This window comes from Melanostigma gelatinosum (assembly GCF_949748355.1).
Source record: "Melanostigma gelatinosum genome assembly, chromosome: 9".
NCBI lineage: Eukaryota > Metazoa > Chordata > Actinopteri > Perciformes > Zoarcidae > Melanostigma > Melanostigma gelatinosum.
In genome coordinates, this window is record NC_136642.1 from 5,638,765 (window position 1) to 5,661,393 (window position 22,629).

At 45.9% G+C, this 22,629-nt stretch overlaps 2 protein-coding genes across 4 annotated transcripts; both read left to right on the forward strand.

Annotated features, from left to right (window-relative positions):
• Positions 1 to 70: 70 nt before the first annotated feature.
• LOC306782341 (protein rapunzel-like) lies at positions 71 to 6,462 on the forward strand. Of its 2 annotated transcripts, XM_079275661.1 has the most exons (4): positions 71 to 140; positions 2,326 to 2,441; positions 3,679 to 3,742; positions 3,904 to 6,462. In XM_079275661.1, exon 4 carries the CDS (start codon positions 3,924 to 3,926, stop codon positions 5,115 to 5,117), a length of 1,194 nt encoding a protein of 397 aa, XP_079131787.1. In that variant the 5' UTR covers positions 71 to 140; positions 2,326 to 2,441; positions 3,679 to 3,742; positions 3,904 to 3,923; the 3' UTR covers positions 5,118 to 6,462. The 2 variants fall into 2 exon arrangements, with proteins under 2 accessions (XP_079131787.1, XP_079131786.1); XM_079275660.1 differs by lacking the exon at positions 2,326 to 2,441 and having other exon boundaries at positions 94 to 140.
• Positions 6,463 to 19,450: 12,988 nt separating this feature from the next.
• LOC306781703 (protein rapunzel-like) lies at positions 19,451 to 22,306 on the forward strand. 2 transcript variants are annotated; one of them, XM_079274680.1, is made up of 2 exons: positions 19,451 to 19,609; positions 19,779 to 22,306. In XM_079274680.1, exon 2 carries the CDS (start codon positions 19,807 to 19,809, stop codon positions 20,980 to 20,982), a length of 1,176 nt encoding a protein of 391 aa, XP_079130806.1. In that variant the 5' UTR covers positions 19,451 to 19,609; positions 19,779 to 19,806; the 3' UTR covers positions 20,983 to 22,306. The 2 variants fall into 2 exon arrangements, with proteins under 2 accessions (XP_079130806.1, XP_079130807.1); XM_079274681.1 differs by having other exon boundaries at positions 19,576 to 19,609; positions 19,787 to 22,306.
• Positions 22,307 to 22,629: the final 323 nt, after the last annotated feature.

Genomic DNA, 22,629 nt, shown 5'->3' on the forward strand with positions numbered 1-22,629 from the left:
ATTTTTTGTAATGCTCCACCACCCACGTTTTTATTTTTTTCCTTTCTCACTGGGTGTGCCTCTGTACCATGAGAGCCACATGACCAATAGGAAGACAAACAGTCTGGAAGTTACTGTATTTGTTCCGCAAACTTTTTAAGGTGAGTCCATTTCTGTTCAAAATGCTTATAGTGGACGTGAAGGTAAACTGTGGTGGTAGCGATAAGACACTTAAATAGGAAACGATCGATTCAACTTCATCGACTCCATTCCAGCCTCTCGTTACACAATCGAGCTTTCTATTTCCCCTCTTTGACAGCACCGACGTGCCGTTTAACAAAATGTCAAATGCGCGTGTTTTGTTAACGCGGCTTCTTTAATAAAGTGAAGTGGGTGATTAAACGAATCTGCAAAAAAAAAGAAAAAGGAAGATTTTTATGGGCGTTGGTTGGCAGAACTGGTGCCACCGCTTCACTTTTTCCAGGAAGTGTGAACTTTTGAAAGGCGTTCTCCACTTGTGTTGTAACAGAGAATCCGGTCTGTGGTGTTAACCGCGATGTTTGTTTGGCTCTCTATCCATCGGCTGTATAATGATACAATTAGAGCCCTTGTACACGGACTGATCGATACATGTTCCATTAAGAGGGCGCATTAACTGCGCGTGTATCTCTCGGTGGCCAGGCTGAGTGGTCAGCTGTCAGAGGGTTTGGTCATCTTTGTGTTCAGAGGAAGCTCTGCCGCTCAGCATAAATGAAACATGAACTATCTGAGCTCTTATAGAGACATCTTGTATTTGTATGAAGATGTTTTTTTTTTTATTATCACAAATGCTGTTAAACGGAATTGCCTTTACAAAATATCAAGAAATTAACATGTTTCTAATGTAGCCTGTTGTTTTCAATCAGTGCATTTCCTTAAATGATTCGTTTTAATATTTAATGCAAATACACCACTGTAAACATTCAAGTGAAAGTCTTGCATTCACAATGTAGGTCAAAATCTAGTCTTTGGTCAAAATACAGAAGAACTATCAGCTAAAAGTACTAGTTCTGCAGAAAAATGTCCCCCGTGACTGACTTATTATGTATTGCATTATTAGATAGTTAATACAGATTCACATTGTGCTATTGTAGCAGATGGAAGTGGAGCTACTTTTACCTACTACTACCGTACTCATGTTTTGTCCAGTGATTTCCAAACTAGTGGTTGGGCCCCTCCAAAGGGTCACAAGAAGAATCTGAGGGGTCATGAGATGATTAATGGGTCAGGAAACAAGAAAAAACTTCTTCTATACACAATCTATTTTCATCTTTTGTCACATATAGTATTCCTTTGGTCCTCACACTGTTACTTAAATGAAACAAACTGGCGGCAAGTTTTTTTTTGTTTGGTGTATTTGCTAACAACTCACAGACAGCTTAAACCTAACAAGGGGCCCAAAGTAGACGCTGTTCTTTGTGAGGGGTCACAAGACAAACAATGTTGGAAACAATGCTTTTTTTTATAAGGTTTAATGTATCTGAAAAGTAGCTGAGGAGTACAATGTTTCCCTCTGAAATGTAGTATAAGTAGCATACATGGAAATACTCAATACCTCAAAGCTACAGTACAAGTACAAGTAAATCAGTACTTTAGTTACTTTCCACCACTGAATATAAGTGGAAATATTAGTAAAAAACAAGACTTGTTATTCGTGTCTGTAGGCTGCATTCATATCTCTGGTGAGATGCACCTCCAGCTCTCTGTTTCTGAAAATGTGATTTCTTCAAGCACTTTTATGTTTGAACTGTGAAAATGTGCTTCACGTGCACTCAGTCTGCAGTTACACCACCCCCGGGGCCTTGAGAGAAAGAGATAGATAGCATCAGTGGAAAACAGGAATCACAGTTTTAGCACGGTCAAATCAAATGAGATACAGTGACTGTAAATGCGTTAACATCCTGCTGGAATTTCATGTACTTTGTTGTTTTTGTTGTCAAGTCTCACAAGGAAAGATTATGCCGATATTACATATTTTATATCATATAGAACTTCGTTGACATTCAAAGGATGCTTTAAAGGGATAGTTTGCCAATTTATAAAATCACTTATTGTCTTTCTTGCCAAGAGTATATGAGAAGGTCAATATCACTGTCATGTCTGTCCTTTAAATATGAAGCTACAGGTAGCAGCTGGTTAGCTTAGCATAACGCCAGAGAAACAGGGGCAAACAGCTAGCTGTTCAAATCTCTTAATCTCACGACAACCAGACATGAGAGTGGTATCGATCTTCTAATTAACTCTCAGCAAGAAAGGGAAAAAGCGTATTTCCCAAAATGTTGAACTAACTACTAAGTCTTTCTTCAGATCTGTAAAGCCATGTTGGGATTGAATGACTGGTGTTGACATCCTCCTTGTCTGCGGATGCCTGCAGATGTGTCTGACTGCTGCAGAGGTGTTCGATGCATCAGGCTGAGAAATGGGTGATATCTTGTCACAGAAATCGTCTGCAGTCTAGCTAGATTACCCCCACAGAGCACACCTCAGCAGAGAGACGAACAAGCTGACAGATTCTTTTCCATTGTCTTGCTGAGTTTCACTGGAAATCGCACCCTTGCCCAGCAAGTCTAACCTCTTACACTTAATCGCTTCCCACGCCTGCTGCTTCATTATTGACTGGGCTGGCTGAAGGAGAAACAGATCTGCTGCTGCTCCTCCTTCAGCCACAATTTAAAAAACAAAAAACTCTCCAAAGGCCAGAAACCTAAATTAAAACACGCGAGGACAGCTTCATGAGCTGGAGCTGCTGTGTTGACGTTGAATGTGAGGGTGTGAAGCCAGTAGAAGAGTGTACCATCATTTAGATTTCCACCCACATTACACATTTCCAGTTTTGCAAAAGGACGTGTCTGAACATGCCTGGGAAATTAATATGGGTTGCTCTCACAGTCAGCTTTTTCTCCATTTCCTGATCTTTGGGAGGAGCTGTTTTGTTAAATAAGATTTTACAAATCCTCTTCTTTTTCCAGTGCAAGACAGTGCATTTCCTTAATATAATATATATATAATATATAATATAAGGACCCATCTAGCATCACTAAACCCTTTTTATATTTGTATTATGTTAGGCCCCTTGAAAACAAAGATTCACCCGAAGACACAATGTGACTTTTTTACGGACAGAATAACTACAGTCCTGACTTACAGTAGTGATGAACTCCTCCTACCCCACCATGTGCTATAAGTCGTACACAACCAGCACTCTGGGTGCATTCCTCCCTCAATCTGTACGACGATTTAACCTTCTCTGCGCAGAGAATAAATACTTTAATGACAAGCTTCTTTTCTCAATGTTTCTTAATTTCAGTATCATGGGACTCACTCTGTACTATTAAATCGGTTTTTTTCCACCACAGTGGTTAGTCAGTCAGCCCTTCTCCATGTTGTCTTCACAAGTTATACTTGAAATGATAGACTGCACTGCTCGTTTAAGACCAATAACAGATACCTCCCTAATTCCCACAACGTAAACTTAAAAGTTTCATTGCACCACCTCAATGAAACTGTCGATTGACATACAAATAACATACAAGCAATTCAGGCCAGACCGGCCCTCCGTCACTGCTGAATTCCCTTTGCGTTGTTGAGTCATCGCTCACTGGGTGTGGCCATCAGCCAGCACTCTAAGCTCACTTGGCTGTTTCTCTCTTTCCTTACCAGTTTTTGCTGTGTTGTAAGAGGAGCGAGGAAGCAGGCCGCAGTCGAACTACACTGAAACAGAACAGTAAGTAGATCTTTAAAACACATGTGTTTTGTCTTATTCTTTCTGCTTCAATTGTGTTCAGTTTTTGACCTGTTTGATTGTTCTTAGAGGAGGTTTTCTTGCTTAAATATCACAACAGACAGTTTCTAACCATATCAATATCTTTCTCTTATTAAAATCAGTCTGAGAGACATCAGCAAAGATGGCAAACCAGCTACAGCAGCTTGTAGCGGATAGAAAGGATATGGTGGAGACTGTGATGGAAGTGTTTGAACATGGAGCTGAAATGGTGGCCAGCATCGCCGGCGACCTTTTCCCCATTTTCGCCATCGCCGCTCCAATCGTTAAACTGGCTCTGGACAATGTGGAAAGCAAAGAGGCAGTGTTCATGAAGGAGCAGTTCCAGAAGGTGCGAGAACGTCTGGATGTGGCCTCCGAGGAGATCCAGCGGATCAACGAGGAGATTAAGAGGAGCGGATTGGATGCTGTGTATTTCCCAGTGGAGGAGAACATCACTAACCAGTTCAGGAAGTACATGGACATCCTCAACACCAAACCCAAGTTCCGGGAGGTCAAGAAGAAGCTTTTCCTGGATCATTTTGCCAAGACCGGTGGTGACAAAAACCTTATCACCCTCTACAACTCTGTGACGGGAGATAACTTCTCTGGGGCATCTGTGCTCAAGATCACGCTGAACTACGAGGAGAAAAGTCGCCGGCCGGTGGAGGACTTCTGCGCCCGGCTGAAGAAGCTGTTCTGCATCGGGCTCATCGCTCTTTTGGGCCACGCCGCTCTGAAGGGGTACGACGAGGAGGACGCGCTTCTGAAAGACTGGGGTGAGAAGATGAAGACTGTCCAGGTTAAAATGAATGAAGTCATTGAAGACTGCATCATCAGCTTCCCCAAACAGGCTGAGATGGATTCCCTTCGACTGGTGAGAGACAAGTCAAACTTAACCAACCAGCAGCTAGCTGACGCTATAGTAGAGAAACTAAAGAAGAAGTATGACTGGGTGGGCTGGTCCGTGCGCATTTTCAAGTCTCCTTCATGCATGTTGTCTCCTTCATGCATGTTTGCCAAAAAGCAGGATTACCACTGCCCGACCGGGAAGAGCCGCTTCCAGGTCCCTTCATCAAATGAGAAACTTAACGTCTGGGTGTCCTACAGCTCCTCGCCCGAGCCTGTGGATAGCAATCACATCCAGCAGCTGATCCAGAGTCAGAAGAAGCTCACGGTGGTGGGTGTAGCCGAGGGCCTGTTTGAGACGTTGCTTGGCGCCTGCGTGGTCCACACGGTCAAAACCAGCAGAGACCTGGCCTGCTCCCGGAGCTTCACAGATGAGCTCCACTACTGGGAGGAGCACAAGAACTTCTACGTCTGCGTTCACTCGGCCTGAAGATTTAGACGCTGAAAAAACTCTCGAAAGTCAATCCTTCAGTCTGTAGGTTACTTCATATTTACACAGATAATCACAGAGTCCATCGCTGCCTTAGCCTTGAAATACGACACAGTTTGTGCCTTAATTGAGGCCCTCTCTAAGTATCTTTTTTACCAAATGATTCTGTTTTGCTAAAGATGTTAACTGTTAGTTTCTTGCGGTGGGGGTGAATCAAATCATTTTTATTCATACAGTTCAATATCACAAATTAGTCTTAAGGGGTCATTTGTACAGACTTCCACAAGAAAGTAACTCGATTCTTCACCTTAGAATAATGACCTTTGACCTCTTTTGTTTAGGCTGTATTATATCCCTGTGTCTCTTTTTGTTATGAGATTGCTCAATCGTGTAACGTTACAATCTCAATAAAGTTCACAGTCGATGAGGAATTGTGGTATATGATCTACAACCGTGTTTTCGCTGTTTATTTCAGGAGGACGTGGTTGTTTTGTTTTGGGAAAGCTGTTGACTTAGAATCCGGCTGTCTTACAGAGATAATGTGTTGCTGGTGGTGATAAGCGGTGACCTGGCCTCGCTGAGGCCGCATACGCCAAAGCTATGAGAGAAAAATGTCTCCAGATATTTTCCCAGACTGACAGAAACCTTCATTTTGATTTCACTTCTTGTACTCATCTGAGAAGTATAGTAAACCTTGTCACTGCCTGCTGTACAGCACAAACAAAGCAGAAGAGACAAGGCCCCAAAATAACATTTGCTGTAGTGAGCTGGTACCCAGGAAACTTTATTTACACACCCTGCCACGAACATGCCGAGACGTAGTGACGGCAACACTTTTTTGGCAGACAGATACCGAGCAGAGCTACTCTTGTGTCACGTCTTTACCGATGTGGTGGTGCGACACAAACTGGAAAGTTGTACCTGCTCAAAGGCGGAAGGTTGACTTTGTTGAATTGTGGAAAAGATAAATCATGAGTTGGGATGTTTTTTGATCAGAATGTGTACAACAGCAACACTACTTTGTAAGAATGACACCGCTGACCTGTTATTGTTTTAGATCTTTTGGGGTTGTTTGTTTTAAACCGCTGTAAACTGTGTGAGTTCTTTGTGTATTGTTTTTATGTTATCACCTATACGTACCTTAATGTCTTTAAACATTTTACTATTTGACCAAAACATGCCCCATATTTACTGTAGCTGTCGATCCTGAAACATTGATCAAATGTTTATCTTGCACTGTTTTTGATTATTTCTACTTTCATACAGTACATTTGGATTATCAATGTCTCAGATTATAAATCCTGTTGGTACACCAAAACAATGAATGTAATACATCTTCCAAATAAACTCCATCATAAGTCATTTGTTTGTTTATTTTTGTGACTGACTCACAGTTTGTCTGGTTTGTTATGACACACAAAACCTCTGACTCTCTGTCTGGTTACAGGACTGACTGAAAAAATGAATCTGATTTTGTCTTTTTCTTTTTCTCATGGTTTTGTGGTGGGAATAATACCTGCTATAAGTAAAACAAGACCCATGAAACTGCTCAACTGCAGTGGTATTATTAATAATAATAATGATAGTGTTAATTATGAATTAATTTTTTTTAAATAATAACAATTACAACGTATCTGGTTGCTAATATTTGTGGTTACTCTTTGTCAAGAAGAGTTGACCCCTCAGAGCTGCCTCGGTAACATGTGAGCACATTCAAGGGAGAATCAGGATATAAGAGCACAGAGCATATACTCAGATTAAAGTGTAATCAAAAGATAAAGCGTATGAATTATATAACAAAATGTTTAATCAATAAGTAACGAGTGTTTAAAATGCATAGAGTGATTTAACTATTGTAATGAGTGTTTAACAAATGTGTAACTGGAGCTGAGATAGAACTGTATAGTCAGAATGACATGCGATAAAGGTAATAGTCACAATGACTTTGCAGAATTCAGAGGCAGATGTTGTGGGTGGAGTTAGGAAGAGAATGTTGCAAGATGTTGCAAGAAGATGAGTCAGAGGCAGGAAGCCTGGACTTATATGGACATGTGCAAGAACCCAACGACCTCTCCAGAGGGAGGGGGGGATGAGCTCATGTATTGAACAAGGGGGGCTAACAGCCCAAATGATGAATATAAGGAGACGTTTGCAAGCAGCAAACTGGGATTTCTACACGAGCGCCGTCCAAGTGCGCTGCGGAGGAGATACGGACGATCGCAACTGATGTATTGAGGACTTCGTCTCTGTTCACGGAAAGAAGACCGCTGTTCGTGGACAATAAGATTTAAAGACGGAGGTTTTCCTCTCCCCACTGCTCGACTCTCAACATCTGGACAACGGAGAAGACGCTGTAGCCCGAGAAAGACTTTGTACTGAGTTTTGAGGACTGTTGAACGGGCTCCGTTGCAGAGCGGGAGGATCAAGGGTCCGATCAGACCTTCGCTCCTAACAACTCCAAAAGAACCTTTTCATCGCACCATTGAACATCCAGCTCCAACCGAGCCGTCTCGGCAACTAAAACTAATGAGTATAATCGAAGAAGAAAATTAAGTAACTGATCGAGTGAAGTGACATTTTATGTGAGCTGTAGCTTTAACCCTTGCAAACTAACCAAATATAACCTGCAATAAATATCTAATCTGCATTTAAAGTAAAATTCTCAAGTGCATTCATTTGCTCAAGTAGTAAGAAGTTCCTCGTGGCAGTAAAAAGTTAAAGCCATTGTATGTCTAACAACTGAGTTCTGAAAGGTTATCCTAGAGTCCGAATCCACTTAACAATCCCTTACGGTTTTAGAAAGAATTAATCCTAGCCGTTAAAACCTAACCTGACATTTACCAAGAGCACGGATCCATAAGAGGGAAGCTGCCATAACCGACGCGACTGGTGGGAGCGCCCGGGGCCAGGACTGGTCTCTCGGCCGAGTGCGCTCTGACCGGAGGAAGCAGGGTAGACGTTGGGAGTAACGGCAGTTAGCGGAGCCAGGCGAGTTCCCTCGCCAGAACACCAGCTCGACAATCTTTTAATAGAGAGCTGAGTCAGTAAGTAGCCCCGTATCGGGCCAGAAGTACCCCAGGATCTAACACGTGGCGCCCATAACGTGGGGCTCGACGGAAAAGGAGTACGTTGAGTCTAAAAGAAGAACCCCGGCAGCCGAGAGAGGCTGTCGTTCGTGTACGAAAAGACCTGAGGTGAGGCGTTGGGGTAGAAAGTAAGGCTGCCCAAGCCTCGAAGAAGTCCGATTGCGAGACATCCACGAATCGAAGCTGTGTGTGGTATTTACAAGCCAACACAGGAGAATCCGCAGGCGACGGGGAGCATCGACCAGACTCGCCCGACCTGTAGAGGGACCAGAGCCTGATCCCATCCCTTCCTCAACGCGCGACGAGAGGCTTTGGGAGGAAGGCAACTCGAGACAACAAAGACAAAGACAAAGTCCAAGATGGAAACATCACCCGAGGGACCCGATGGCAACGAAGGCAGCCTGCAGACGACGACGACGGCTCAGCAGGACGCGCCAGCAACATCGACCCCGGACCAGGCAGCAGACGACAGCACGGACCAGCAGACGGACGACGCTGGACCACGAGGAGCGGCATCGGAAGAACCGACACCGGCTCCAGGCGGCAGAGGCAACGTCCCACATCAGATCATCCTGAATGGAAAAGGATGGGCCACCTGGGACGATTCTGTTAAACAACACCTAATCGAGCTGCATGAAGAAGCAGACAAGGAGAAGGTGGGAAAAAAAGTAGAAGAGTTTTGCACAAGCAAGGGGGGTTATCTTGCTCCCCTCACCCATAAGTCAGGAATGGTGGCGGCGGTAGTAGGGTGTGAAGGACCCCCCTCAGGCAAACAGAAAGTGGGAGAGTGGCTACATTGGTGGCTAGTAGTAATGAAGGTTATTAAAGGAAAAATAGTCACCATAATTAGCCCGTCAAAAGAATATGACTCGGTCGTGAAGATGCTGGCCGCAGAAACCGGAGCGGGGGCAGTGACTATAAAGCAGAAAGTAAAAGCCACCTCCCGCTATAAAGAAAATAAAAAAGAGCAAGACGCAATAGCGGCATACATAGCCAAAAACCCAAGTTATACTGAGGAGAACGGCGACGATCAGGTCAGCACCCACAGCACCGAGGTCTCCGTGCACTCCCAGTCAGAGGAGTCCTCGGGGTCCGACAGTGGGGACAACCAGGACAGCAGCAAAGACGAGGAGATCCCGGAGGAAGAAGAAGAAAGGGAGGACTCAACGCTGAACAGAAGCGATGCGTACCAACTGCTCCCGCCCTCCATGCAATCCGGGACTCCCGCTGTAGTAAGACAGGTCCTGCAGGACTACAACGGCCCAGGGCCGGGGAGGCCCAAGAAAGCTCAGGCTAAGAGAAGACACGTTCACTCCCCGAGCCCAGAAGAGCATCTTCCAAAATTGAAAAAGATGCCCGAAGGGACCAAAAAATATGCAAACCAGACAGGGTTAACCGCATATAACCACTACGGAGAGCCTTGGGACATAGACAGCCATGGACTGGTTGTCTTAACCAACTCACATCTAAAGCCTCATATCTCCCGGTTCAGAAAGAGACTGGTAAAAGAGGCAGGCAAAAACTACCAAGAAGAACTTGAGGGGCGCCTCCAGGGATACAGACAGAACCAGCCATCAGTGGTGGTTACGAGCGGCGGAACATCAAGCCATTATGCGGTGCTACACGTACCGATCGAAGGATATGAGGATGGCGAAGATCAGGACGCCTATCGGGACAACATAGAGGAGGCGTTGGAAAAAGGTGTCACCCGAGCGAGCGAGTTGTCCTTCAAAAGAGTCGTTATATGTAACGACGGGGCCCGGTCCGGCAACCTACCCTGGGAGGTAGCAGAAGAAGCGGCTATGAGGATTATGCGCCTCCTGACGAAAGCTTGCCACGGTTGGAGCAATATCCAGGAATTGGTGATAGTCACCTCGGCGGCCCAGTACCACGAGCGAAAAGAGAAAATACTGAGACCCCTCTACAAGACTGAGGGGCCAAACAACTGGAGGACAGGACAGCCAAAATACGAGGACGAAAACGCCCCAGCTGTGAAAGCAGTTCTGCCCCGGCTCCCGTCATCAGCAGGATTAAAGAAAGAAGCGGCAGAACCAAGGGGCTACCAGGAATCGACAACCGGTCCCTCGAGACGAGAAGAGCGACATCCACGGGTCAGCTCAAGCCAGGAGAAACCTCCAAAGAATAAAGAAACTCCAATCCCCTCTCCCCGGACGGTAGCGGTGCAGACAGAGGTGGAAACCCCCATGCCAAACAGGTCACCGCGTGGGTTCACCAGCCCGGCAGAGTCCATCGGCATGCAGAGAATGCACTACGCAGGAGGAGGAGGAGAAGAGTCCATTATACGGCTCCTAAGTCCAGGCGGACTCAGGAAAAGTCCCAGAGCTCCAGAGAGAACGCCAGAACCAGCTCAGCCGGCCTCACTGTCCGCAGAACCAGAGCAAGAGGAGGAGGAAGAAGCTGCAGCTGTAAGCTCAGACGAAGAAGACAAGGTGCCAAGCCTGACTTCAATCGAGTACGAGCCTCCGGGAGGACTGACAGACCTGAAGAGGGGGAGCAGAAAAGGCAAGAAGAACGCGCTGCCCCTTGTTTCAGTGTACACAGCTTCACAGAGACTCGCCAGGGACGAACGATACGGGCCCATGACCACCAAAGACGGAAGAAAAGCCTATGTTCCAGAGGTCGATCAAACAGGTTATGATGTTCCAGAAATATGGATGCACGACCTCGAGGGAATGAAAGGAACAATGGTCTACGCAACAAAAGGAGAATGGGCGAATTTTCTGATGACCCCGACCTACGGCTCCCTCGCAAAAGCCGTGGAGCTGACGAGTAACTTTCGCACGGGCTTTGTGGCGATCGTGTATGACGTCATGTTGCGACGCCTGAAGAAAGCAGCCTACAAGCTGGCCACGGAGGAAGAAAAAGCGCTGAGGCAAGACATCTCGGACAGCGAAGACGAACAGCCACCTCAAGGTCAGGGCCTCGCACGAAGCAGCTGCCCCACCACCGCTGAAGAAAATGACTGCATAACAAAGATGCAGGCTTCTACCCAGAGCTTTGGTGAGTTCAAAAAGATCAAGGCGATGGTGGCCAACCGAGACCCAAAAGAATCAGTGCAAGAATATCTGACGCAGAAATGGCTTATGGTAAAAGCCAGCTCCACAAACGATGAGGCGAAAAGATTGTGGCTGGCCCATGTGACGGACCAACCGATGGGTCCCGAAGAAACCGCGGAACAGCACTACCGAAGATTAGTGCTGCGAAGACGAGGAGTCACACATCGACAAGGCAAGAAAAAGCTTAGAGAAAGGGCAAACTCTCACCCAGGCGTGGTACGCCTTGCGACAGGCGATTCCGCCAGACAGAAGTGTGCAAGCCCTTAGGAAGCTGACAAAGGGCCTAATGAATGACATCGATTTCGTGACCCTAAACATCAACAAAAGTACCACAGAACAAATCCAAGAAACAGTAAGAAAGTGGGATTTGAAGAAAAAACACGTGGAAGAGAAAAGAGAAAAAGGCAACCAGCCGAAGCCGCCGGCTCCCAGGCCCTCGTATGACAACGCAAGGCCCACCGAGGGACCCGGCCCTTCACAGACACCAAGAAGGCAGCAAGGAGGATTCCAGAGGGGTCCGCAAGGCTACCAAGGCTATCAGCGTGAGCCTGGATTCCAGAGGGGTCCACAAGGCTACCAAGGCTACCAGCGAGAGCAAGGGGCCCAGAGGGGTCCGCAAGGCAACCAAAGGGAGCAGGGTGCTCAGAGGCAAGAAGGATTCCAGAGGCAGGGCGTTTACCACAGGACCCCGCCGGATCAACAACAGGAGGGGCCACGGCCCCCACCAGCCAACAAGAGCGGTTTTCTCTCTTCCGAGGATTACAACAAGTTGACAACAGAGCAGAAACAGGCCCTTCGTGTCTCCCGCATGGAAGCTGGGAGCGAAGGGCAGAGAAAGTAATGGCTAAGCGGGCGCGGGTCACAGTGGATCATGCCTATTGGGTGGGGGACGACATATACACCGACGTGGATGGAATCCCCTATCAGGTAGATACTGGTGCAGAAGTGTCGATGACCCGCAAATGCCTTGAAACAAAAGGACACCTGACTGTTCAACTAGCCGACGGAACCATCAAAAAGATTCCGTTTGGCGTCTGGAAAGGAGTTGTATGGGCTCTAGGACCCTACAATTTAATGACAATAACAGACCTAAAAGAGCTGCATAGCAGCCCAGAGAATCGAACCCCAATACAAAAGCGACTCAGAATCCTCGGGGCAAAACTAATCCAAATGGGATCGTTATCACAGGAGTGGTACAAACCGGTGAACATTCCAGAAGTGACCAAGCAACAGATCGAAGACAGCGACCTTTCCCCGGAGGGAAAAGAAACGCTAAAAGACATACTTTCCAAAGCCGGAGTGGCTAGATTCAAAAATGACTGTGGAGACATGGGTGCGAAGTACACCCACACCATAGAAGGGGGTGTACACCCGCCCGTCCGCCAATACCCCCTGAATCCAGGGGCAGTTGCAGAAATGGACCTAATAGTCACGGAACTCAGCGAACTAGGAGTGGTGCGCGAGGAGCCAAATCCCATCACAAACAGCCCAATACAGGCAGTCAAAAAGCCTGAGTCATCGGGAGGAGGATGGAGACCTGTTATCAACTTCAAGGCCCTCAACCGCAGGACTGTCGCCAACCGAGCCAGCCTGATCAACCCCCAAGGGACGCTGAAAACACTGAGACTAAAGAGGTACAAATCCTGCATAGATCTGGCAAACGGATTTTTCTCGTTGAGGCTAGCCAAAGCCTCCCAAGGCAAGACAGCGTTCACCCACAAAGGTAAAGCGTACGTCTGGGAACGGCTACCGCAAGGCTACAAAAACTCTCCGAATGTTTTCCAGTCGGCCGTAATGGACATACTTGACGGCCTAGAGACAACAATCTACATCGATGATGTATTCATTGCAGATGACACCGAAGTAGAACATCTGCAAAAATTGAGAAAAGTCACAGAGCGACTAACAGCAGCAGGCTTGAAATTGAATCTGAAAAAATGCCAATTTGGACGATTCCAAGTGAACTACCTGGGGTTCCAGGTCTCCAACGACCTGGGACTCTCAGACGGATTCCGGGAAAAAGTGGAGCAGATCGACCCGCCAACCTCGGTGAACGAACTACAGAAGGTGCTGGGACTCTGCAACTACGTTAGGGACCATGTCCCTAGCTACCAGAAGTATGCAAGACCACTGTATGTAAAACTACGAAAAGAAAAACCAGAAGACGCCCACAAGAAGTGGGAATGGACCGCAACGGATCAAAACAGTTTGGAAAACCTGCGGACAGCCATTAAAGAAGCTTTGCGGCTGGAGCCACGAAGCCTTACAACGAAGCTAGTGGCAGAGGTCAGTTGCAACGACGACGACGCAGTGGTAAAAGTGTGCAACGAGGGCGGGGGAATAGTCACTTTGTGGAGCTACACCTTGTCCTCCGTGGAAAAGAAATATCCAGCAGAAGAGAAGGAGTTGGCAGTTCTGGCAAGGTATTGGAGCACCCTGAAAGACCTTGCTCAAGGGCAGGGCATCAGGGTCCTCACGCAAAGCCAGGTTCATCGATTCCTAAGAAAAGCCACGGTAGAGAGCACGAAGGCGACGAACGTTGGGAAGACATCCTGCTGGACCCAGACCTCGAAATCGGCCCTGCACAACCCGTGAGTAAGAAAAAGACGACTCCGGACGAGACGCCATCCGAACCGTTAGAGTGGACTCTATACACTGACGGCTCGCGAAAAGGACAAGACGAGAAAGCCTACTGGGGCTTCATTCTCAAGCACAAGGAGAAGGAGCGCTTCAGACAACGAGGCCAAGTCCCCGGCAGTGCCCAGACCGGGGAGGTGACAGTGATACTGGAAGGTTTGCTCGAGTTGGAGCGAAGAAAGGTGAAAAGAGCTAGAGTCATAACTGATAGTTATTACTGTGCTCAGGCCCTTAACAAAGACCTGTCCATATGGGAAGAAAATGGTTTTGAGAGTGCTAAAAACAAGAAAGTAGCTCACGAAAACCTATGGAGAAAAATAGCCGAATTGCGGCTAACAATGGAGCTCAAAGTGGTGCACCAGAGGGCCCACACGCGAGCAGGAACTCATTGGCAAGGAAACGAAGAAGTGGATCGTTTCGTCCAGATGAGACAAATTGTCTTTGTTGGGATCGAGAAGTGGGAAGATTTGCCCAAAGGACGGGTAGTCCCAGAAGAGAACGTGAAGGAGGTGGTGCAAGCAGTGCATGGAGCACTTGGACATGCAGGCACCGTTCCAACACGAAGGGAACTGGAAAAGCAGCGACTCTGGATTCCTGAAAAAGAAGTCCGCAGAATCCTTCAAGACTGTGAGTTGTGTGGTCGATACAACGCAGGAAGGAGAGGACAAAGAGTGGGAGGACTCACCATTAAAAGTACCGTACCCTGGGGTTCTATCTGCATGGATGTGGCAGGACCCTTAGGGGTACCGGGTAAAAGTGGAGAAAAGTACCTGTTGGTGCTAGTGGACTCCATGTCAGGGTATGTAACCACAAAAGCAGTAAGAAAAGCTAATGGCAACAGTGTTGTTAGCATGCTGGACCAAGTCTGTGGCTACTTAGGGTTGCCTAAAGAGCTCAGGACTGACAACGGAACGCATTTTCGCAACGCAAAAGTGGACCAGTGGTGCCAACAGCATGGGGTAATGAGGATATACTCTCCCCCATACACCCCCCAAGCCAACGGGGTGGTGGAACGGATCATTGGCTTGGTAAAAAGTTGGATTGGGAAAAATGCCAACTCGAGAGAATGGAGCACTAAGACCCTGGAAATCGCCAAGGCCCTGAACGACCGCTACCGAAGTGACAGGCCCTCCCCTGCGGAGGAGCTGATGCGCCGCCCCTTCACATCACAGGAAGTGGGGCGGGGCTCAGAAGATAAAGAGCCCAAGCTTGAGCAAAAGGTGCCACTTCGAGTAGGACAGCGCGTCTGGATCAAGGCTCAGGTCGGTGCTTCTAACTCTGCAGTCAAAGCCAAGTACGATAAATCAGACATAATTGTCAAGATATTGGACAGTAATACTGTTCAACTCAAGAAGAAAGGAATCCAAGGAGTAGGGCAGCTGAAGCCAGTTCCGTACTAGGAGAAAACCAGGAACTCAAGAATGGCCACTAACATACAAGCTTTACCACCCTTTGTCAGAGTGGCCAATGTCAAAGGGGTGGTTAACATGAGAAGGAGTACTACGGGGCTCTGGGCAGGAAGAGCCCTGAAAAAGTTGGAGTATGCAAAGAAAGGCTTTCTCTCAGAAGAGAAAGAAGTATTAACATGGAGAGAAATCAAGAATGATTGTGTGGTCTGCCTGAAGCCGACCACCCTTGACCTCACATGGCAGGGACCCGGAAACAAGAAACCAATCCGGGTCACAGGAAGAAGAAAAGAATTTAACCATATGACCCACAAACCAGTGAAGGTTTTGGATGCATATGTATGCGGTTTTTGTCGTATAGAGATATCACCACGGTTGCACTTCGTCATCCAGTGGGATCTGCGGGGGACGAAGCTGAACCTTAAGGACTGTGTCTGCCAATGGGATGGACACAGGCTGCACCTCTGTGCGTCTTGCTCCGTACTCCAGCAGAACGGACTGCTGGTACAAGCTGGAGCAGCCGAAGGATGGCAGGTGAGAAAGTTTCTTCAGCCAATACAAACCCTGGCACCCGCCTCATGGGAAGGTGAGGGTGCTGCCGCTCCTGTTGATCTATCACACGCGGAGACTGGGGAACCCTCGGCACCATCTATGAGCCCACTCGACGGCGACCCACAAGAAGCAAGTGGAAACCGGAATGCTGGCCCCATGGGATCTTGGAGGGAGTTGATGCAAAGGAACTGGCCATACAGCCCAGCTCAGGCCGAAGTTACCTACCCGCCCCTGGCTTCCGTACAGATCCCAGCGGCCTTCAGGGTCTTTCGCAGCCCTGATGACCCAGGGTACGCAGCCACCGCAGCAAACTTACCCGATTGCCGCTTAGAAATGGCAACGAGAGAGGGGTGGCTGGGGCCCTGGGAACTAACAACCTGGCGCCTGTTAATCGAAGATGTGTATTGTGATCCAGATGTGCCAATACGTGAGCTAGACCCGGTGCCAACAGAGGCTGGTGCTCGCGGCACGAATCTCCGGTATGGCATCACGGATCTGGACGCCTTCCACCACACCGGTGCCAGGACCAAGGAAAAGAGTACGATTTTCACGGTCACCCCCGAGGGGTGGCAGAGAGACGGTGTTATGCAACTACCGGGCTCTTGGGCGGCCAGAGCGGCAACGCCTACATGGGAGGCCCGCACAATGCGCGTGTATCTCTCGGTGGCCAGGCTGAGTGGTCAGCTGTCAGAGGGTTTGGTCATCTTTGTGTTCAGAGGAAGCTCTGCCGCTCAGCATAAATGAAACATGAACTATCTGAGCTCTTATAGAGACATCTTGTATTTGTATGAAGATGTTTTTTTTTTATTATCACAAATGCTGTTAAACGGAATTGCCTTTACAAAATATCAAGAAATTAACATGTTTCTAATGTAGCCTGTTGTTTTCAATCAGTGCATTTCCTTAAATGATTCGTTTTAATATTTAATGCAAATACACCACTGTAAACATTCAAGTGAAAGTCTTGCATTCACAATGTAGGTCAAAATCTAGTCTTTGGTCAAAATACAGAAGAACTATCAGCTAAAAGTACTAGTTCTGCAGAAAAATGTCCCCCGTGACTGACTTATTATGTATTGCATTATTAGATAGTTAATACAGATTCACATTGTGCTATTGTAGCAGATGGAAGTGGAGCTACTTTTACCTACTACTACCGTACTCATGTTTTGTCCAGTGATTTCCAAACTAGTGGTTGGGCCCCTCCAAAGGGTCACAAGAAGAATCTGAGGGGTCATGAGATGATTAATGGGTCAGGAAACAAGAAAAAACTTCTTCTATACACAATCTATTTTCATCTTTTGTCACATATAGTATTCCTTTGGTCCTCACACTGTTACTTAAATGAAACAAACTGGCGACAAGTTTTTTTTTGTTTGGTGTATTTGCTAACAACTCACAGACAGCTTAAACCTAACAAGGGGCCCAAAGTAGACGCTGTTCTTTGTGAGGGGTCACAAGACAAACAATGTTGGAAACAATGCTTTTTTTTATAAGGTTTAATGTATCTGAAAAGTATAGCTGAGGAGTACAATGTTTCCCTCTGAAATGTAGTATAAGTAGCATACATGGAAATACTCAATACCTCAAAGCTACAGTACAAGTACAAGTAAATCAGTACTTTAGTTACTTTCCACCACTGAATATAAGTGGAAATATTAGTAAAAAACAAGACTTGTTATTCGTGTCTGTAGGCTGCATTCATATCTCTGGTGAGATGCACCTCCAGCTCTCTGTTTCTGAAAATGTGATTTCTTCAAGCACTTTTATGTTTGAACTGTGAGAATGTGCTTCACGTGCACTCAGTCTGCAGTTACACCACCCCCGGGGCCTTGAGAGAAAGAGATAGATAACATCAGTGGAAAACAGGAATCACAGTTTTAGCACGGTCAAATCAAATGAGATACAGTGACTGTAAATGCGTTAACATCCTGCTGGAATTTCATGTACTTTGTTGTTTTTGTTGTCAAGTCTCACAAGGAAAGATTATGCCGATATTACATATTTTATATCATATAGAACTTCGATGACATTCAAAGGATGCTTTAAAGGGATAGTTTGCCAATTTATAAAATCACTTATTGTCTTTCTTGCCAAGAGTATATGAGAAGGTCAATATCACTGTCATGTCTGTCCTTTAAATATGAAGCTACAGGTAGCAGCTGGTTAGCTTAGCATAACGCCAGAGAAACAGGGGCAAACAGCTAGCTGTTCAAATCTCTTAATCTCACGACAACCAGACATGAGAGTGGTATCGATCTTCTAATTAACTCTCAGCAAGAAAGGGAAAAAGCGTATTTCCCAAAATGTTGAACTAACTACTAAGTCTTTCTTCAGATCTGTAAAGCCATGTTGGGATTGAATGACTGGTGTTGACATCCTCCTTGTCTGCGGATGCCTGCAGATGTGTCTGACTGCTGCAGAGGTGTTCGATGCATCAGGCTGAGAAATGGGTGATATCTTGTCACAGAAATCGTCTGCAGTCTAGCTAGATTACCCCCACAGAGCACACCTCAGCAGAGAGACGAACGAGCTGACAGATTATTTTCCATTGTCTTGCTGAGTTTAACTGGAAATCGCACCCTTGCCCAGCAAGTCTAACCTCTTACACTTAATCGCTTCCCACGCCTGCTGCTTCATTATTGACTGGGCTGGCTGAAGGAGAAACAGATCTGCTGCTGCTCCTCCTTCAGCCACAATTTAAAAAACAAAAAACTCTCCAAAGGCCAGAAACCTAAATTAAAACACACGAGGACAGCTTCATGAGCTGGAGCTGCTGTGTTGACATTGAATGTGAGGGTGTGAAGCCAGTAGAAGAGTGTACCATCATTTAGATTTCCACCCACATTACACATTTCCAGTTTTGCAAAAGGACGTGTCTGAACATGCCTGGGAAATTAATATGGGTTGCTCTCACAGTCAGCTTTTTCTCCATTTCCTGATCTTTAGGAGGAGCTGTTTTGTTAAATAAGATTTTACAAATCCTCTTCTTTTTCCAGTGCAAGACAGTGCATTTCCTTAATATAATATATATATAATATATAATATAAGGACCCATCTAGCATCACTAAACCCTTTTTATATTTGTATTATGTTAGGCCCCTTGAAAACAAAGATTCACCCGAAGACACAATGTGACTTTTTTACGGACAGAATAACTACAGTCCTGACTTACAGTAGTGATGAACTCCTCCTACCCCACCATGTGCTATAAGTCGTACACAACCAGCACTCTGGGTGCATTCCTCCCTCAGACCAATCTGTAGAACGATTTAACCTTCTCTGCGCAGAGAATAAATACTTTAATGACAAGCTTCTTTTCTCAATGTTTCTTAATTTCAGTATCATCGGACTCACTCTGTACTTTTAAATCGGTTTTTTTCCACCACAGTGGTTAGTCAGTCAGCCCTTCTCCATGTTGTCTTCACAAGTTATACTTGAAATGATAGACTGCACTGCTCGTTTAAGACCAATAACAGATACCTCCCTAATTCCCACAACGTAAACTTAAAAGTTTCATTGCACCACCTCAATGAAACTGTCGATTTACATACAAATAACATACAAGCAATTCAGCCCAGACCGGCCCTCCGTCACTGCTGAATTCCCTTTGCGTTGTTGAGTCATCGCTCACTGGGTGTGGCCATCAGCCAGCACTCTAAGCTCACTTGGCTGTTTCTCTCTTTCCTTACCAGTTTTTGCAGGCCGCAGTCGAACTACACTGAAACAGAACAGTAAGTAGATCTTTAAAACACATGTGTTTTGTCTTATTCTTTCTGCTTCAATTGTGTTCAGTTTTTGACCTGTTTGATTGTTCTTAGAGGAGGTTTTCTTGCTTAAATATCACAACAGACAGTTTCTAACCATATCAATATCTTTCTCTTATCTTTCTCTTTCTCTCAGAAAATCAGTCTGAGAGACATCAGCAAAGATGGCAAACCAGCTACAGCAGCTTGTAGCGGATAGAAAGGATATGGTGGAGACTGTGATGGAAGTGTTTGAACATGGAGCTGAAATGGTGGCCAGCATCGCCGGCGACCTTTTCCCCATTTTCGCCATCGCCGCTCCAATCGTTAAACTGGCTCTGGACAATGTGGAAAGCAAAGAGGCGGTGTTCATGAAGGAGCAGTTCCAGAAGGTGCGAGAACGTCTGGATGTGGCCTCCGAGGAGATCCAGCGGATCAACGAGGAGATTAAGAGGAGCGGATTGGATGCTGTGTATTTCCCAGTGGAGGAGAACATCACTAACCAGTTCAGGAAGTACATGGACATCCTCAACGCCAAACCCAAGTTCCGGGAGGTCAAGAAGAAGCTTTTCCTGGATCATTTTGCCAAGACCGGTGGTGACAAAAACCTTATCACCCTCTACAACTCTGTGACGGGAGATAACTTCTCCGGGGAATCTGTGCTCGAGATCACGCTGAACTACGAGGAGAAAAGTCGCCGGCCGGTGGAGGACTTCTGCGCCCGGCTGAAGAAGCTGTTCTGCATCGGGCTCATCGCTCTTTTGGGCCACGCCGCTCTGAAGGGGTACGACGAGGAGGACGCGCTTCTGAAAGACTGGGGTGAGAAGATGAAGACTGTCCAGGTTAAAATGAATGAAGTCATTGAAGACTGCATCATCAGCTTCCCCAAACAGGCTGAGATGGATTCCCTTCGACTGGTGAGAGACAAGTCAAACTTAACCAACCAGCAGCTAGCTGACGCTATAGTAGAGAAACTAAAGAAGAAGTATGACTGGGTGGGCTGGTCCGTGCGCATTTTCAAGTCTCCTTCAGGCATGTTTGCCAAAAAGAAGGATTACCACTGGCCGACCGGGAAGAGCCGCTTCCAGGTCCCTTCATCAGATGAGAAACTTAACGTCTGGGTGTCCTACAGCTCCTCGCCCGAGCCTGTGGATAGCAATCACATCCAGCAGCTGATCCAGAGTCAGAAGAAGCTCACGGTGGTGGGTGTAGCAGAGGGCCTGTTTGAGACGTTGCCTGGCGCCTGCGTGGTCCACACGGTCAAAACCAGCAGAGACCTGGCCTGCTCCCGGAGCTTCACAGATGAGCTCCACTACTGGGAGGAGCACAACAACTTCTACGTCTGCGTTCACTCGGCCTGAAGATTTAGACGCTGAAAAAACTCTCGAAAGTCAATCCTTCAGTCTGTAGGTTACTTCATATTTACACAGATAATCACAGAGTCCATCGCTGCCTTAGCCTTGAAATACGACACAGTTTGTGCCTTAATTGAGGCCCTCTCTAAGTATCCTTTTTACCAAATGATTCTGTTTTGCTAAAGATGTTAACTGTTAGTTTCTTGCGGTGGGGGTGAATCAAATCATTTTTATTCATACAGTTCAATATCACAAATTAGTCTTAAGGGGTCATTTGTACAGACTTCCACAAGAAAGTAACTCGATTCTTCACCTTAGAATAATGACCTTTGACCTCTTTTGTTTAGGCTGTATTATATCCCTGTGTCTCTTTTTGTTATGAGATTGCTCAATCGTGTAACGTTACAATCTCAATAAAGTTCACAGTCGATGAGGAATTGTGGTATATGATCTACAACCGTGTTTTCGCTGTTTATTTCAGGAGGACGTGGTTGTTTTGTTTTGGGAAAGCTGTTGACTTAGAATCCGGCTGTCTTACAGAGATAATGTGTTGCTGGTGGTGATAAGCGGTGACCTGGCCTCGCTGAGGACGCATACGCCAAAGCTATGAGAGAAAAATGTCTCCAGATATTTTCCCAGACTGACAGAAACCTTCATTTTGATTTCACTTCTTGTACTCATCTGAGAAGTATAGTAAACCTTGTCACTGCCTGCTGTACAGCACAAACAAAGCAGAAGAGACAAGGCCCCAAAATAACATTTGCTGTAGTGAGCTGGTAGGAAACTTTATTTACACACCCTGCCACGAACAGTGATGGCAACACTTTGTTGGCAGACAGATACCGAGCAGAGCTACTCTTGTGTCACGTCTTTACCGATGTGGTGGTGCGACACAAACTGGAAAGTTGTACCTGCTCAAAGGCGGAAGGTTGACTTTGTTGAATTGTGGAAAAGATAAATCATGAGTTGGGATGTTTTTTGATCAGAATGTGTACAACATCAACACTACTTTGTAAGAATGACACCACTGACCTGTTATTGTTTTAGATCTTTTGGGGTTGTTTGTTTTAAACCGCTGTAAACTGTGTGAGTTCTTTGTGTGTTGTTTTTATGTTATCACCTATACGTACCTTAATGTCTTTAAACATTTTACTATTTGACCAAAACATGCCCCATATTTACTGTAGCTGTCGATCCTGAAACATTGATCAAATGTTTATCTTGCACTGTTTTTGATTATTTCTACTTTCATACAGTTGGATTGTCAGTGTCTCAGATTATAAATCCTGTTGGTACACCAAAACAATGAATGTAATACATCTTCCAAATAAACTCCGTCATAAGTCATTTGTTTGTTTATTTTTGTGACTGACTCACAGTTTGTCTGGTTTGTTATGACACACAAAACCTCTGACTCTCTGTCTGGTTACAGGACTGACTGAAAAAATGAATCTGATTTTGTCTTTTTCTTTTTCTCATGGTTTTGTGGTGAGAATAATACCTGCTATAAGTAAAACAAGACCCATGAAACTGCTCAACTGCAGTGGTATTATTAATAATAATAATGATAGTGTTAATTATGAATTAATGTTTTTTAAATAATAACAATTACAACGTATCTGGTTGCTAATATTTGTGGTTACTCTTCTTACC